The sequence below is a fragment of the Chroicocephalus ridibundus genome, chromosome 8 (assembly GCF_963924245.1).
Source record: "Chroicocephalus ridibundus chromosome 8, bChrRid1.1, whole genome shotgun sequence".
NCBI lineage: Eukaryota > Metazoa > Chordata > Aves > Charadriiformes > Laridae > Chroicocephalus > Chroicocephalus ridibundus.
Window position 1 is genome coordinate 27427631 of NC_086291.1, and position 11863 is coordinate 27439493.

Sequence of the window (11863 nt, forward strand, 5' to 3'; positions counted from 1 at the left end):
CCCCTCAAAAGCCACGTGGAATCTCCCATGACACCAAATTTATCCTGGGCTCTGTTATTTCAAGACTTTATTATCCTTTCTAACAACTTGCCTTTTATAGAAGGCAGCCTCGCTGCTTTGCAGTTTCCTGGTTCCCACCGGCACTTTTTTTTAAAAATTAGCATCATATTTAACAACACATTTAGCATCATATTGGCTTTTTGGTAGAGGGATCACTGTAATTCTCACCAAGGCGAGTATTTGGCAGTTCATCTGAGCGCTCCTTCTGGCAGATTTTTAACCACGTGTTCTAAAAACGGGGTTACGAATACCCTTTTCTTTTTTTTTCCCCAGTGCCTTGGGACAGTCATGCAAATGTGTATCCCCTAAGGAATGAACTCAGCGTGAGCTCCTTCACAGCAAAGGCCAACGCAAGTAACTCACCAAGCTTTTTCGTGATGGCTCTTTCCTTCTCATAGGGCCTGATCACATCCAGCCCCCAGAGCTCTCTGGAGAGCTTTCTGCTTCTCACATTGTCGTGACTGATTAATTTTTATGCCTTTAGGATGCTTTCCTCAAGTCTTCTGTGGCCTGCCTTTCACCTGTAACTTTCCAGAGCTTGTATTCTTTTTTCACTCTCTCATCGGTATGCAATTTCCACTTCTTTTAAGGTCTTGCCACTTCAGGTGTTCATTTCTACTCCCCTGTATAAGCACATCACCTTTTCTAAGACCAGCCTACCTCTCGTTTCCCTTTTGACGTTAAATATTACTTTAAAGTTACCGCCTTTGCTCTCACCAGGACAGTGTGATCTGTAATTACGGCTCTGTGGCCCCTCATTTGTTCCCTTTGAACTAAGCTCTGCGCATGGTTCAGGAGCCACTTGGGTAACACACAGTGTGAGGTTACACCATCCCACTGACTCCATCAGCCTTCTGAGGTCCAACCTGATGGTTAAAACGCTCATGTAAGAGGAAGGAGACAGAGGATCCCAGCTCCCTCCACTTGCTGCATCCAAGTCACTGACACAGGAGCCACGGGTGAGGTCGAAGAGGAGAAAACCCTGGAAAGCAGCATTACCCGGACCACTGGGACTCTGGCCAGCTGGGAACTCTGGAGTCACGTAAATCCTGCGTCCCAGCTGCAGAGCCACCAAGTTCCTCAACCCCAAGCGCAAGGCCTGAGAACAGCTGGGGCCACGGCTGGGACACGGTGCCGCTCCTCGAGCCTGCTCTGTGCCCGCAGCAGGGATCTGCTCCCCTTCCAGCACCCGAGCAGTGCAGGGCAGGGGCAAGCCCACCCCAAGACATGCACAGGGCTGGCCTCACCTCCTGCACCCGCAGAGCACCCTTGGGAACAGGGCTGAGCTCTGGCTCACTGGTGTCTGCAAGGAAAGCCCAGAGGAGCTGGCGGTGACAGGTGTTTTCAAGTCAATGCACATATTTGCACGGCGTTTATGCTGCTATAGGTACTAATACATAGGTGACAGCCTGGGTGTGAACAGTAGCATCCCTGCAGTGGCCTCTCTTCTCCCAGAGCAGATCGGCAAGGACAAGGCACATGCTGTGTGTTTGCAGAGACCTGACGCAGGCAGAGCCAGCGCCCCAGGAACAGCAGCAGCTGCTGAGCTTCTAGGATCTCTGCGCTCCAAACGGCACTGGTGCCACCGTGTGCTCTATGGGATGCAGCCACAGCAAAGGCAGCTGGGCACCGTCTCTGCCTTCCCCCATCTGTCTACAGCCCGGCCGCTTGCCCGCGTGCATTCCTTCCAGTGTCACCAAAAGACACAATCTGTGAACAGATGCGGTTGGGCAGGCAAGGGGCAGGAGACAAACACAATTTCAACACACAGTTGGCACAGACAGACCAGTCATACCATTTTATTTGAGGCCTGGATTCAAGAAATTGCCTGGATTACACCATTTTTACCCAGATTTGCATGCTGGATTCAGGCAGCAGAGCACATTGTTCCTCCTCACCCACCAGCCAGCACCCGCAGTTTTGATCACTTGACAGAATCAGCTGCCATACGAAGTGCACCTCTACCTCATTAGCCATGCAAGCGCCCCGCTCCTGTCCCACGTGTGCATTCATCCTCGGCCCAGAGGAGCATCTGCACAGTGAATCAAGCCCTTTCTTGCCCTTCCCTTTCACTCTACGTGCCCTCCTGTGGCACTGTCTTTCCCAGCTCGTGGATGGCCGCATTCTCCAGCACCTCCACCTTCCCTTTGCCCGGCTGCAGCACACTGGCCACCATAGCCCTGGCCACCGTTTCCACAGGCACCGAGTAAGCGGTGGGGAAGACCTTAGCCACAACACCCAGAAACTGCTGGGCCATCCACTCTGCGGGGCGGGACTCCCGGCGCTTGCACAGCAGCACCCTGCAGAGCGAGGAGGCAAGGTGGGTTAGGATGAAACCGTTCCCCCTGGGGAAAAGCCAGAGACTGGGGACCCAACCCAGCTTGCTAAACCCACATGCAGGCCATGGGGCTTTGGCAGGGTCCTGAAATGCGACTGAGCTGAGCCCTGGGACACTAAACTCCATTCCCTGCAGTGCTGCCAAAACCAGGATGCCAGTTCTCCCAGGCAGCAAGAGCTGGGAGGATACAGGTGAGTATCCCTCCTACATAAGGTCAAGGTCTGTGCGGAGATAAGCTTTGACCTATGTCCCCCAACCCCTGCTTTCCACCCAAGCCTCTCCTCCTTGCACGGCACATGACACTAGCACTGGGACAGGCCGTGGGAAACCACTGTGCTTGCTCCCTGCAGCATTGGGAAGCAGTGTGTTCGTCCAGGAGCTGCATTTGCAGCTGGTGGCTTTCTCCAACTCCCCTTCCCAGCCCTCCCCTTATGCATCCTTTCTCTCTTTCTCCATCTCCCAGCCCGCTGCCCTGGGAACCCTCCACCTGAGTCCTGTGCCCTCCCTCCTCCACCGCTACTCACGCTGGCCGGAGAATGGTACACCGATCAAAACCAACAGACTGGACCAGGTTCTCCACCTCTCCCTGTCAGAGCAGTCGGGCAGGACAAAAGAAGACAAGGATGAGTGCAAGCACTGTCCCTGACACCCCGTGAATGGGCAGGAGGGAGTTGCTGAGCCATGGACAGGATGGCGCTAATGCCAACTGGCACCGCTTGGGCAACGAGCAGCTCTCCAGGAAAAGGCAGCGTGGGACGAGTGTCCACAGTGGACACGCTGACAGTTAGTCAGCAGCGCACCCTTGCAACCATCGTGCTAACTGCAACTGGACGCTCCTCAAAACAGTATCTGGACACAGCTGTCCAGCCTGGAGATCCCAGCGCAAGGCACTGGCAGACAGCAGTAAGTCCAGCAGATGTTGGGGGCTGCAGCACACAACAATGGGGGGAAAAAACCTTTTGTGATGGGTATGGTGCCGCCCGGGAAGCCTGTGGGCTCTCTACCCCTGAATATCGAGTCTCACCTAGACGAAGCCCTGAGCCTCCCCACCTAGCTGTGGGGAGCCAAGGTCGGGCTGGAGACCCCAGAGGGTCTTTCTGCTGGTTTGAAGAGGGAGATGGATGCTGCACGCAGGTGCTGTGCTGCTTTGGATGAAGCAGCTGTCCTGCCAGCCCCTTTTCCTCACCCCTTTGTCCCCCGGCACCAGCAGGACCCTCGGAGCCATTTGCATCTCGTGACACCTCATCTCCTGCTTCCTTCCCGAGCACCCCAGGAGGAGCCCACCCCAAGGGCTCCCTCACCTTCACGCGGAGGTAGAGGAAGCAGCTGTCCTGGTTTGCCCCCTGGGAGGACTGCAGGACAAAATGTTTGCAGCCCCCTGCCCGTGCCAGCTCCGCCGCCTGCGCAACGTAGTCGCGGTCCACGCGGACGAAGCCGTCCTGCAGGTAAACGGGGAGAAGGAGGGTGAGCATGGCGGGGGAGAGAGCAGGCAGAGGACCGCGGGGCGGGGGGGGGTGTCCCCACTCACCGCTCCAGCCTTGGCCCTGGTGGTGCCCAGGCAGCAGAAGCCGACGTCGTGTCCCCGGAAGGCGGCGGCGTGCTCGCTCAGCTGCTCGAAGTCCACCACGGCCTGCTCCTGTGGGGAGGCCCGAGGGTCAGCACCCCCTCCCGCGCCGCCCCCCGCGCCGCCCCCCGCTCCCCCGCTCCCCGCCGCACCACGGCCGCCGCCGTCTCCTCGCCCAGGCTCAGCCGGCGCCGCCCGACCAGCGTCACCCTGGCGAAGAGCTGCCGAGACAGCAGCTCCCGCAGCAGCGCCCGGCCCGTCTCCCCCGAGGCGCCCAGCACGAAGCAGGCCCTACCGCCGCTGTCACTGCCCGCCGCCGCCATGCCGACGGAGCAGCGGGAGGCGGCGCGGCGGCGGCGGCGGCGGGGCGGGCCCAGGCGGGGAGCGGCTGCGGTGCCGCCCGGCTTGGCTTCCGCCTGCCCGGGGTTTGCTGCCGGGAGAGTCGGCGTCTTCCCGGCGGTGGGCTGGCGACGGGCGCAGGCTGCAGCTCCGTGTAAGACAAGGGCCTTTTTCAGGGGCCGGGGGAGGCTGCAGGGTCTCTGTCCCCCCAGGGGACCCCCCTCAGCCTTACTGCTGCTCCCAGTGCTCTGTGAAGAACGTCTGCTGGTGTCCCCACACCTTCTGTCCCTGCGTCCAGTGTCATAGAATCATAGAATGGTTTGGGTTGGAAGGGATCTTAAAGATCACCCAGTTCCACCCCCCTGCCCTGGGCAGGGACACCTCCCACCAGACCAGGCTGCTCAAAGCCCCATCCAGCCTGGCCTTGAACACCTCCAGGGATGGGGCAACCACAGCTTCTCTGGACAACCTGTTCCAGTGCTCATAGTTAAGAATTTCTTCCTAATATCTAATCTAAATGCCCTTGTGGTGGCAGAGCCCATGGCAGAAGGAGGATCTCTGTGCCCTCCCTGCTTAGGCGCAGGGGATGTGTCCTGGGAGGGATGCTCAGATGGGTCTGTGACCTGCTGGGCGGCTCCTACCCAAAAACCGCTGGGGTCAGCGTGTGCCGCCAACCAGGGTGCCCTGTAGCTGTGTCCCCAGGGCAGGAGGTGAGTCACATGCCCTCCCACCCCCCCAGCACCAGCTCTGCACCCCACCACAGCCATGGTGCCTGCACCCCAGCGGTGACGGCAGCCCTGTCCACCGGCAGCAGTCTCGGGGTTGCTCCATTGTCAAGTGGCTTCCAGTGCCTGCCCCCACTTTCCCAGGGGACCCTTGATGAGCAGGTCCTGGGGTGCGCTGGTGTCCTGGTTTGAGTGACACAGGACTAATTTCTCTTCTAATGCTTGGGAAAACTGCATTTTTAGAAGACTCTAGTGTCTGAATTTGTGAAAGTATTTACTTTATAGCCAGCTAGGCTATGTGGGTTTCAAGGTCTCGGTGTTTTCGAGCTCATCAGGTGCAGCGATGAGGAGGAGCAAGACCCAGGCACTTGACCCAGGCTGGCCCACGGGATTATTTCATACCATGAACGTTAAATTCAATATAAATTAGAAAGTTTGCTGAGAAGCTCTCTCTCTTCTATGATGGTTGTGATCCCAAGAACTTCTTGCCCCGGTGACAGACCCCTGAGCACTTCCCTTCCTCCTGAAGCCGCAGCGCTCGCTGTGTCCCACATTTGCTGTCCCCTGCTGGGAGTGCACAGCTTACTGCTGAGAGAATGGCCCAAGTATAATCCTTGTATAATTTATATTGGTATTGGGATCAATACTGGTTTTTTAGTATTATTAATGTTAATTAATTAGTCTTATTCTATTAAATCTGTTTATATTTCAACCCTCAGGTTTCCTTGCTTTTTTCCTGACTCCTTTCCCAGGTGTGTGTGGGGGTCATCAGGTGATAGAATAATTGTCTAAATGACAATACATCGTTGTGGGTTCCTCAGACCATAACAGCTGGTAAGCACTGCTCCAGATCCTTGCCTGGATGTTGTCCCTCTGATGGGGACAATGGCAATCATCACCAGGGGGGTCCAGGTCCCACTGGGAGCCAACCTGGGGTGTGGCTCTGGAGCTGGAGCATGGGCACCTGGGGGGCCACTCCCCCATATAGCGTCAAGGGGCCCTGAGGCACCCCGATCCCGTTTGTCCTGATTCCTGGAGAGGGAGGTGCAGAGGCCTGAATGGCTGCTTTCTGGATCAGCCAGGCAATTTTCCAGCCCGGTGTGTCTGCCAACGCTTCCCTTGGCCGAAGGCTGAAGATGAATCCCCAGGGCACGTGCCATGTGCGAGGCAGGACGCGCGTCATGGCTGTCACCAGGTTAATGGCCAGCATCCCGCTCCACCTGCCAGTGTGTCGCTGGCACCCACGGCTGTGTGCCCTGTCTAGCGGGCTGCACCCCGCAGCCACAGGCAAACCCAGGTGGGTGCAGGAGGGGGAGGCTGGGACGTGATGGGGCTCGGGGGTAGTGGGACAAGTGCTTGAGAGTGGGAGGGGAACCGTACTGTGCGAGTGTGGAGTATTGGCAGCAACATGTGTGGGGCACGTGGTATGCTGTAGGGTTTCATGGGACGGTGGGGACAGCTCTAGAGACCTCAGCACAGCAAAGGCATGGACCTGCTGGAGCAGGTCCAGAGGAGGGCCACAACACGATCAGAGAGATGGAACACCTCTCCTGTGAAGACAGGCTGAGTGAGTTGGGGTTGTTCAGCCTGGAGCAGAGAAGGCTCCAGGGAGACCTTATTGTGGCCTTCCAGTACTTAAAGGGAGCCTACAGGAAAGATGGGGATAGACTTTTAGTACGGTTTGTTGCGATACGATGAAGGGTAATGGTCTTAAACTGAAAGAGGGTAAATTCAGACTAGATTTAATGAAGAAATTTTAGGGCGATGAAACACTGGAACAAGTTGCTCAGAGGTGATAGATGTGCCACCCCTGGAAACATTCAAAGTCAGGTTGGACGGGGCTCTGAGCAACCTGACCTAGTTGAAGATGTCCCTGCTCATTGCAGAGAGGTTGGACTAGATGACCTTTAAGGGTCCCTTCCAACCCAAGCTTTTCTATAATTCTGTGATTCTATACCTCTAGGGATGGGTGGGACTGGGATGCATGGGGGCCATGCCCACTGCTCATGGGCTGCTTCTCCTCCACAGAAGGGTTCGGTGGGGCCCGCCAGGTGCTGGGGTGCCCGGTCTCCCACCAGCATGGAGGCGCGGTGCCGGCGCAGCGCGGCGTTCGACTGCATGCCCCAGCCGGCAGCCTGCTGCCCTGACTGGATGGCAGGGCTCCCCGACGCCCTGCCCCTCTCCCGCCTCTCCATCCCTGGCACCCACGACTCCCTCAGCCTGTTCGGCGGCCGGCGCCTGCGGTGCCAGAGCTGGGGCCTGGAGGCCCAGCTGGCGTCCGGCATCCGCTTCCTGGACGTGCGCTGCAAGCTGGCGCGGGGCGAGCTCCACGTCTACCACCTCTGCACCTTCCAGCGGGCCAGCCTGCGGGGGGTCCTGCGCCGCACCCTGCGCTTCCTCTGTGCCCACCCCGGTGAGGCTGTGCTCATGCGCATCAAGGAGGAGCTGCCCATCTTCTCCCGGCCGGGCTTTGCTGCCGAGCTGCACCGCTGCCTGCTGGAAGAGGGACGGGGCCGCGTGTGGTGCCGGGAAGAGGTGCCAACGCTGGGCCAGGCACGGGGAAAGATCGTGGTGCTGGAGGCACTGGCGCAGGAGGTGCTGGGCATCCCCTACGAGCAGCTGAGCATCAGCGATGCCTGGAACGTCCTCTCACTGGAGCGCAAGTGGGCCCGGGCACGGCGGCACCTGGAGAGGGCGGCCGGCGGGGACCCCACCACCATGCACCTCACCTTCTGCTCCGGCAATGGGCTCTTCACCTGCCCCGAGGAGGTGGCCCGCTTCGTGAACCCGCGCTGCTACCAGCACCTGCGGCGTCGGCGGGGGCGGCCTGTGCGCTGGGGGGTGGTCATCTTGGACTTCCCTGGGGCAGGGCTCCTCCGACTCATTGTGGAGAGCAACGGCCCGCTGGCCAGTGGACACACCACAGCAGCCCCCAGCACCCCCGCAGGACGCTCGCGGCGCCCCCACGGCAGAGGGGACGGGCAGTGCAGCCGGCACAGCTCTGCTCACTGCCCGCGCCAGTGCCCATCCAGACGGATGCTGCTGCCGGCCCCACGCATCTGCCGAAGGACGTCAGCGCCAGTAAAGCAAAAGCGGGTTTCTAGCTCTTGCTGGGCGCCGGGAAGCCTCCGTGTGACGATGGTGTGACAGTGCCAGAGGTGGCAGAGGGTTGGTGGCTGCGGTCGGAGCTGGGCAGCCCGGGGAGCTGCCCCCTGCATGCTGCTCTCCCCTGAGAGCCAGGTATGGTCTTGGCACGGGGCTGGGACAGCCAGGTCCCCAGCAGAGCAGCAGGGATGGGTGGAGGGAAAAGGTCCTGCCTTGCATCCTCTCGGGCCAGTGAGTCCACCCAAAATGCCTCTCTGCAAAACAGTCCTTTTCCTTTCACGGGTAAATAAAAATAAAAATAAGTTAGGAAAGCATACCCTATGTTGCCTTGCCATTTTCTAGCAGAAATGTGCAGAAAAGACCTTTTGCTTTTGCTACTCAGATGTGAAAGAGCCTCTACCCCTCTGCCCATGGCTGAAGCACAGTTATATTGGTGTTTGTAACCACCTTGGTCTTAAAGCAGAGCTGCGAGAGGTCGGAGGAGGAGGAATTCATTTCAAAGGTGATGACAAATGGTTAGGAGCATCCTTCCTCTCATTATTTTAGCTTCTGTTTTTCTCTTGCAGGGGCTTGCCCCAAAAGTCAGGACTGTTAGAGAGAGGCAACTTGAGCAAATGCCACTGATCCCGTGCACGGAGAGCTGGATGGCCACAGCAGCAGCGATTCAGACGGGGCTACCCCATCCCTGGGGTTGCACACACGGGGGACACCGCACAGGGCAAAGCTCTGTGGTTTGCAACAGCGTGAGCAGTGTGGACAGGGTAGTTTGTAGATCCACAAAAGCAAAGGGGTTGAGATGTACAAAATTAAAACACATGTTGTGCCAGAGCCTGCCCTACCTGCAGAAAATAAATCAGCAATTTAAATAGACTGGCAAGTCACAGGACACAGTAGCTCCTTGGAGCAGAAAGATAACCGAGATCCCAGGGGAGAAAGCATCAAAATGCCACCTGTGCCGAAGGAGGGAGGTGAGAAAGAGAAGAGAAGAGCTCAGCCCTGGCCTGCCAAAAGGTGAAGAATATCCTCAAGGATGCTCCTGTCTCGAGGGAAAATGCAGCTGGGCTCAGTGCCTGCCTGAGGGGTTGCCACAGGATTTCCTGGCTGGAGAAGAGGACATTGTTCAGTCCACAGGGGACTGGCCCTGGCTGGAGACACAGCTCTCGGCGCTGATTATGTTCATCTGCAGGCCCCAGGTGAGCTGTGGTGGCCACGCAGAGGACAGAGCCCATGCTGGCACGAGCCAGACGGGAGGGGAGGGGAGCAGGCAATAGCACACAGGGGGTGACAGAGGTGACAAACAGAGGAATCTGTCTCTGGGCTTGCTTTGTGAGACAGAGGACTGAAATCCTTGCGTTAAACCAGAAACATGACAACAGCGCTGGTGATGTCTGGGGTGCCGGTGGCCTGCTCCATTGGCTGCCAACGCCTCCACTGCCTGGGTCGTCCCTGTGCCAAGCCAGCGTGACAGCTCTAGGTATCGCTCTCCTGCTGGGAAGATGGATGCCACTGAGGGAGGGCCAGGTGGGTCAGTGACCCGTCCTGGCCTTCCAGGGATACATGGTGCTGCGGGGAGCCGGGCAGGGCGCAGGCAGAGTAGTCGCAGTTCCCAGGGGCAGCTCTACAGGCTGAGTGGTTCTGCTCTTGCTTAGGGCAGGGGCTGCCTACATGGCTGCGGGGCTGCCCCTGTATGTGGCACATCCCCAGAGCTGCACCCCATCACCCCGAACCCACCCTGTGCCCTGACTTGCTGGCAGGGCAGAGGCTTTGCTGGGGATTCCCCGGGTGGGCAGAGCCGCTTGTTTACTCCCTACCACACAAGCAGGGAGATAACTGCGGAGTTTTCTACACCCCCGGCATCCTGTTTGGCGAGCCCTTATCTGTGCCAGGCACGTGTTGCTGCTGCCTGGTGCCAGGGAGCCAGCAGGCAGCACGGGCAGGGGTACCCAGCTGGCAGTGGTGCCCAGTGAAAAGGCTCTCCGCCAGCAGCATGGCGGGGGAAAGGTGTGAGGCAGAAAGCTGTCCTCTAGCCGAGATCAAAGAAACGTCTCTGAGAGGGACCGGGTGGGGTGGGCAGGAGTGGTTTGCCCAAAACTACCCCTGCAGCAGGGGCTGTCGCAGCACCACAGGGTCCCTGTGGGGGTGGGGTTTGGGGTGCCATGGCCCCTGGGGTGTCTTGGGAGCATCCTCGTCCTTCTGGTCCTGGCTAATCCTTGCAACCCTCTCACCCCCTCCAAGCCAGGGTGGCGCTGGGATAACGCGTCTTCTCATGGCCAAACACTTTCAAATTGTGAGAAAGATTTTATCTGGTGCTGCTTTTCTCTGGGGAGGTCGGAGGAGGGTCCGGCTGCTCAGGCTGCAGGCCAGGCGTTGTGCTGGCAGACATGCCCAAAGACACCCTGCAGCTCAGGGACACCCTTTGGGTCAAACACCCCCTGGGGACCTGCAGCCGCTGGGTGCTGTCCCCTGCCTGCACTCAGGAGGTGCCTCTAAAGGCTCAGAGAGCGCCGCCTGGGTCCCAGGGTGGAGCGGGGGGATTGCAGCAGGGGGGCTGCACCCCGGCAGGGTGTGGGTCCTCCCCAGTACCACGCCATGCTCCTGCAGGGGTGCCGCCGGGTGCCCTCTCGCTCTGGTGGGCTGCTGAGCCCTCCCTGGCAGCAGAGGTGAGGGGGGCTCCCCAGGAAGTTGCCCACTGTATCACCGGTGGCAGCTGAGCCCGGCGGGTTGTGTCAGGGTGACTCAGTTCCTCTGTGGTTTGCCAGGGGACATTGCACAAGGAGGGGAACAGGCTGTGCCACCGTGGGGTGGGAGCATGTGCCAAAAACAACACAAGTGTGCCCCCGCACGGGGTGGGGGGTGCGGTGCGGTGGTGAGAGGGTGGTCCTTGCACCCCCTGCTCCCAGGGTCTCACTCCACCTGGTCCTGGGCACTCCCTGGGGACACACTGGGAGCACAGCCTGAACTTGACCCTCTGCAGAGGCTGAGCCCTAGGGCATCTGCCCACCTCTGCCACTGCCCACCTCCACATGCAGCACGTACAGCCCCTGGCACCGTGGGTCCCATCCACACGTGGGTGCTCCCAGAGCCATCGGAATACTCGTGCAGGCATCGCACGCTGCCATGTGCACGACACCCTGCCCGTGGCACGGCCGAGCACGCCAAGAGGGAGCAGAGCATCAGCCTGGGCAGGCAGTGACAGCTGGCAGCGGACGAGCTGCTTCCCCCAGAGAGCCCTGCAGTTGTGACCTGCACGTGGGTTGCCCAACCCGCTGGCTGCACGGCAGCCTTGGCGGCGGTTTGGAGGTGGGAGGGGGACACCCTTCCACACAGACACAGCCCACGGCAGGGCTCTCGGGAGAGAGCATCGCCTCCATCTGTGGCTCAGGACTAGGGCACAGCAAATGAAGCGCATTTCCATTCCAGATCCCTGCAGGGCCCAGAGGGATGGTGAGGAGGTGACACAGGAAAGTGCCTTTGTCCCTGCTCCTTTGAGTTCCTGCTGAGCCCCTGGCTTGCAGCTTGCGCTCTGCCCTCAGAGTGGGTCTGGGGGGACAGCATACGCCATCCCACTGCCTGGGAAGTCCCTGCGCTGCTCAGCCCGTGAGGCAGGGACACGGGCCCTTTCCTGGTAAGTGGGACAGCAGGAACCCAATGGGAAGCATGTGCCCTGCAGCATCCTGAATCCTTCCCTGGGAAGCCAGCCTTGGAAACCACCTGAGGTGTGAAAGGGCTCCT

At 59.3% G+C, this 11863-nt stretch overlaps 2 protein-coding genes across 2 annotated transcripts; one reads left to right on the forward strand and one right to left on the reverse strand.

Moving 5' to 3' along the window:
- Window positions 1–1843: 1843 nt before the first annotated feature.
- Window positions 1844–4327, reverse strand: HTATIP2 (HIV-1 Tat interactive protein 2). Its single transcript, XM_063345083.1, has 5 exons — window positions 4115–4327; window positions 3927–4034; window positions 3700–3837; window positions 2923–2984; window positions 1844–2360 (listed from the first exon to the last, which is right to left on the reverse strand). Exons 1-5 carry the CDS (start codon window positions 4283–4285, stop codon window positions 2135–2137), a joined length of 705 nt encoding a protein of 234 aa, XP_063201153.1. The 5' UTR covers window positions 4286–4327; the 3' UTR covers window positions 1844–2134.
- Window positions 4328–7063: 2736 nt separating this feature from the next.
- Window positions 7064–8173, forward strand: LOC134520126 (1-phosphatidylinositol phosphodiesterase-like). The gene has a single exon (XM_063345121.1). It carries the CDS (start codon window positions 7106–7108, stop codon window positions 8171–8173), a length of 1068 nt encoding a protein of 355 aa, XP_063201191.1. The 5' UTR covers window positions 7064–7105.
- The last annotated feature ends 3690 nt before the right edge of the window (window positions 8174–11863 follow it).

Excerpts from the sequence above, each read along its gene's own strand:
- HTATIP2 (XM_063345083.1), bottom strand. The coding sequence starts at position 4,285 with ATGGCGGCGGCGGGCAGTGACAGCGGCGGTAGGGCCTGCTTCGTGCTG. Across the intron at positions 3,838-3,926 it reads CCAGGGCCAAGGCTGGAGCG|GACGGCTTCGTCCGCGTGGA; the intron begins GTGAGTGGGGAC and ends GTTTACCTGCAG. Across the intron at positions 2,361-2,922 it reads TGTACCATTCTCCGGCCAGC|GGTGCTGCTGTGCAAGCGCC; the intron begins GTGAGTAGCGGT and ends CTCGCTCTGCAG.
- LOC134520126 (XM_063345121.1), top strand. The coding sequence starts at position 7,106 with ATGGAGGCGCGGTGCCGGCGCAGCGCGGCGTTCGACTGCATGCCCCAG.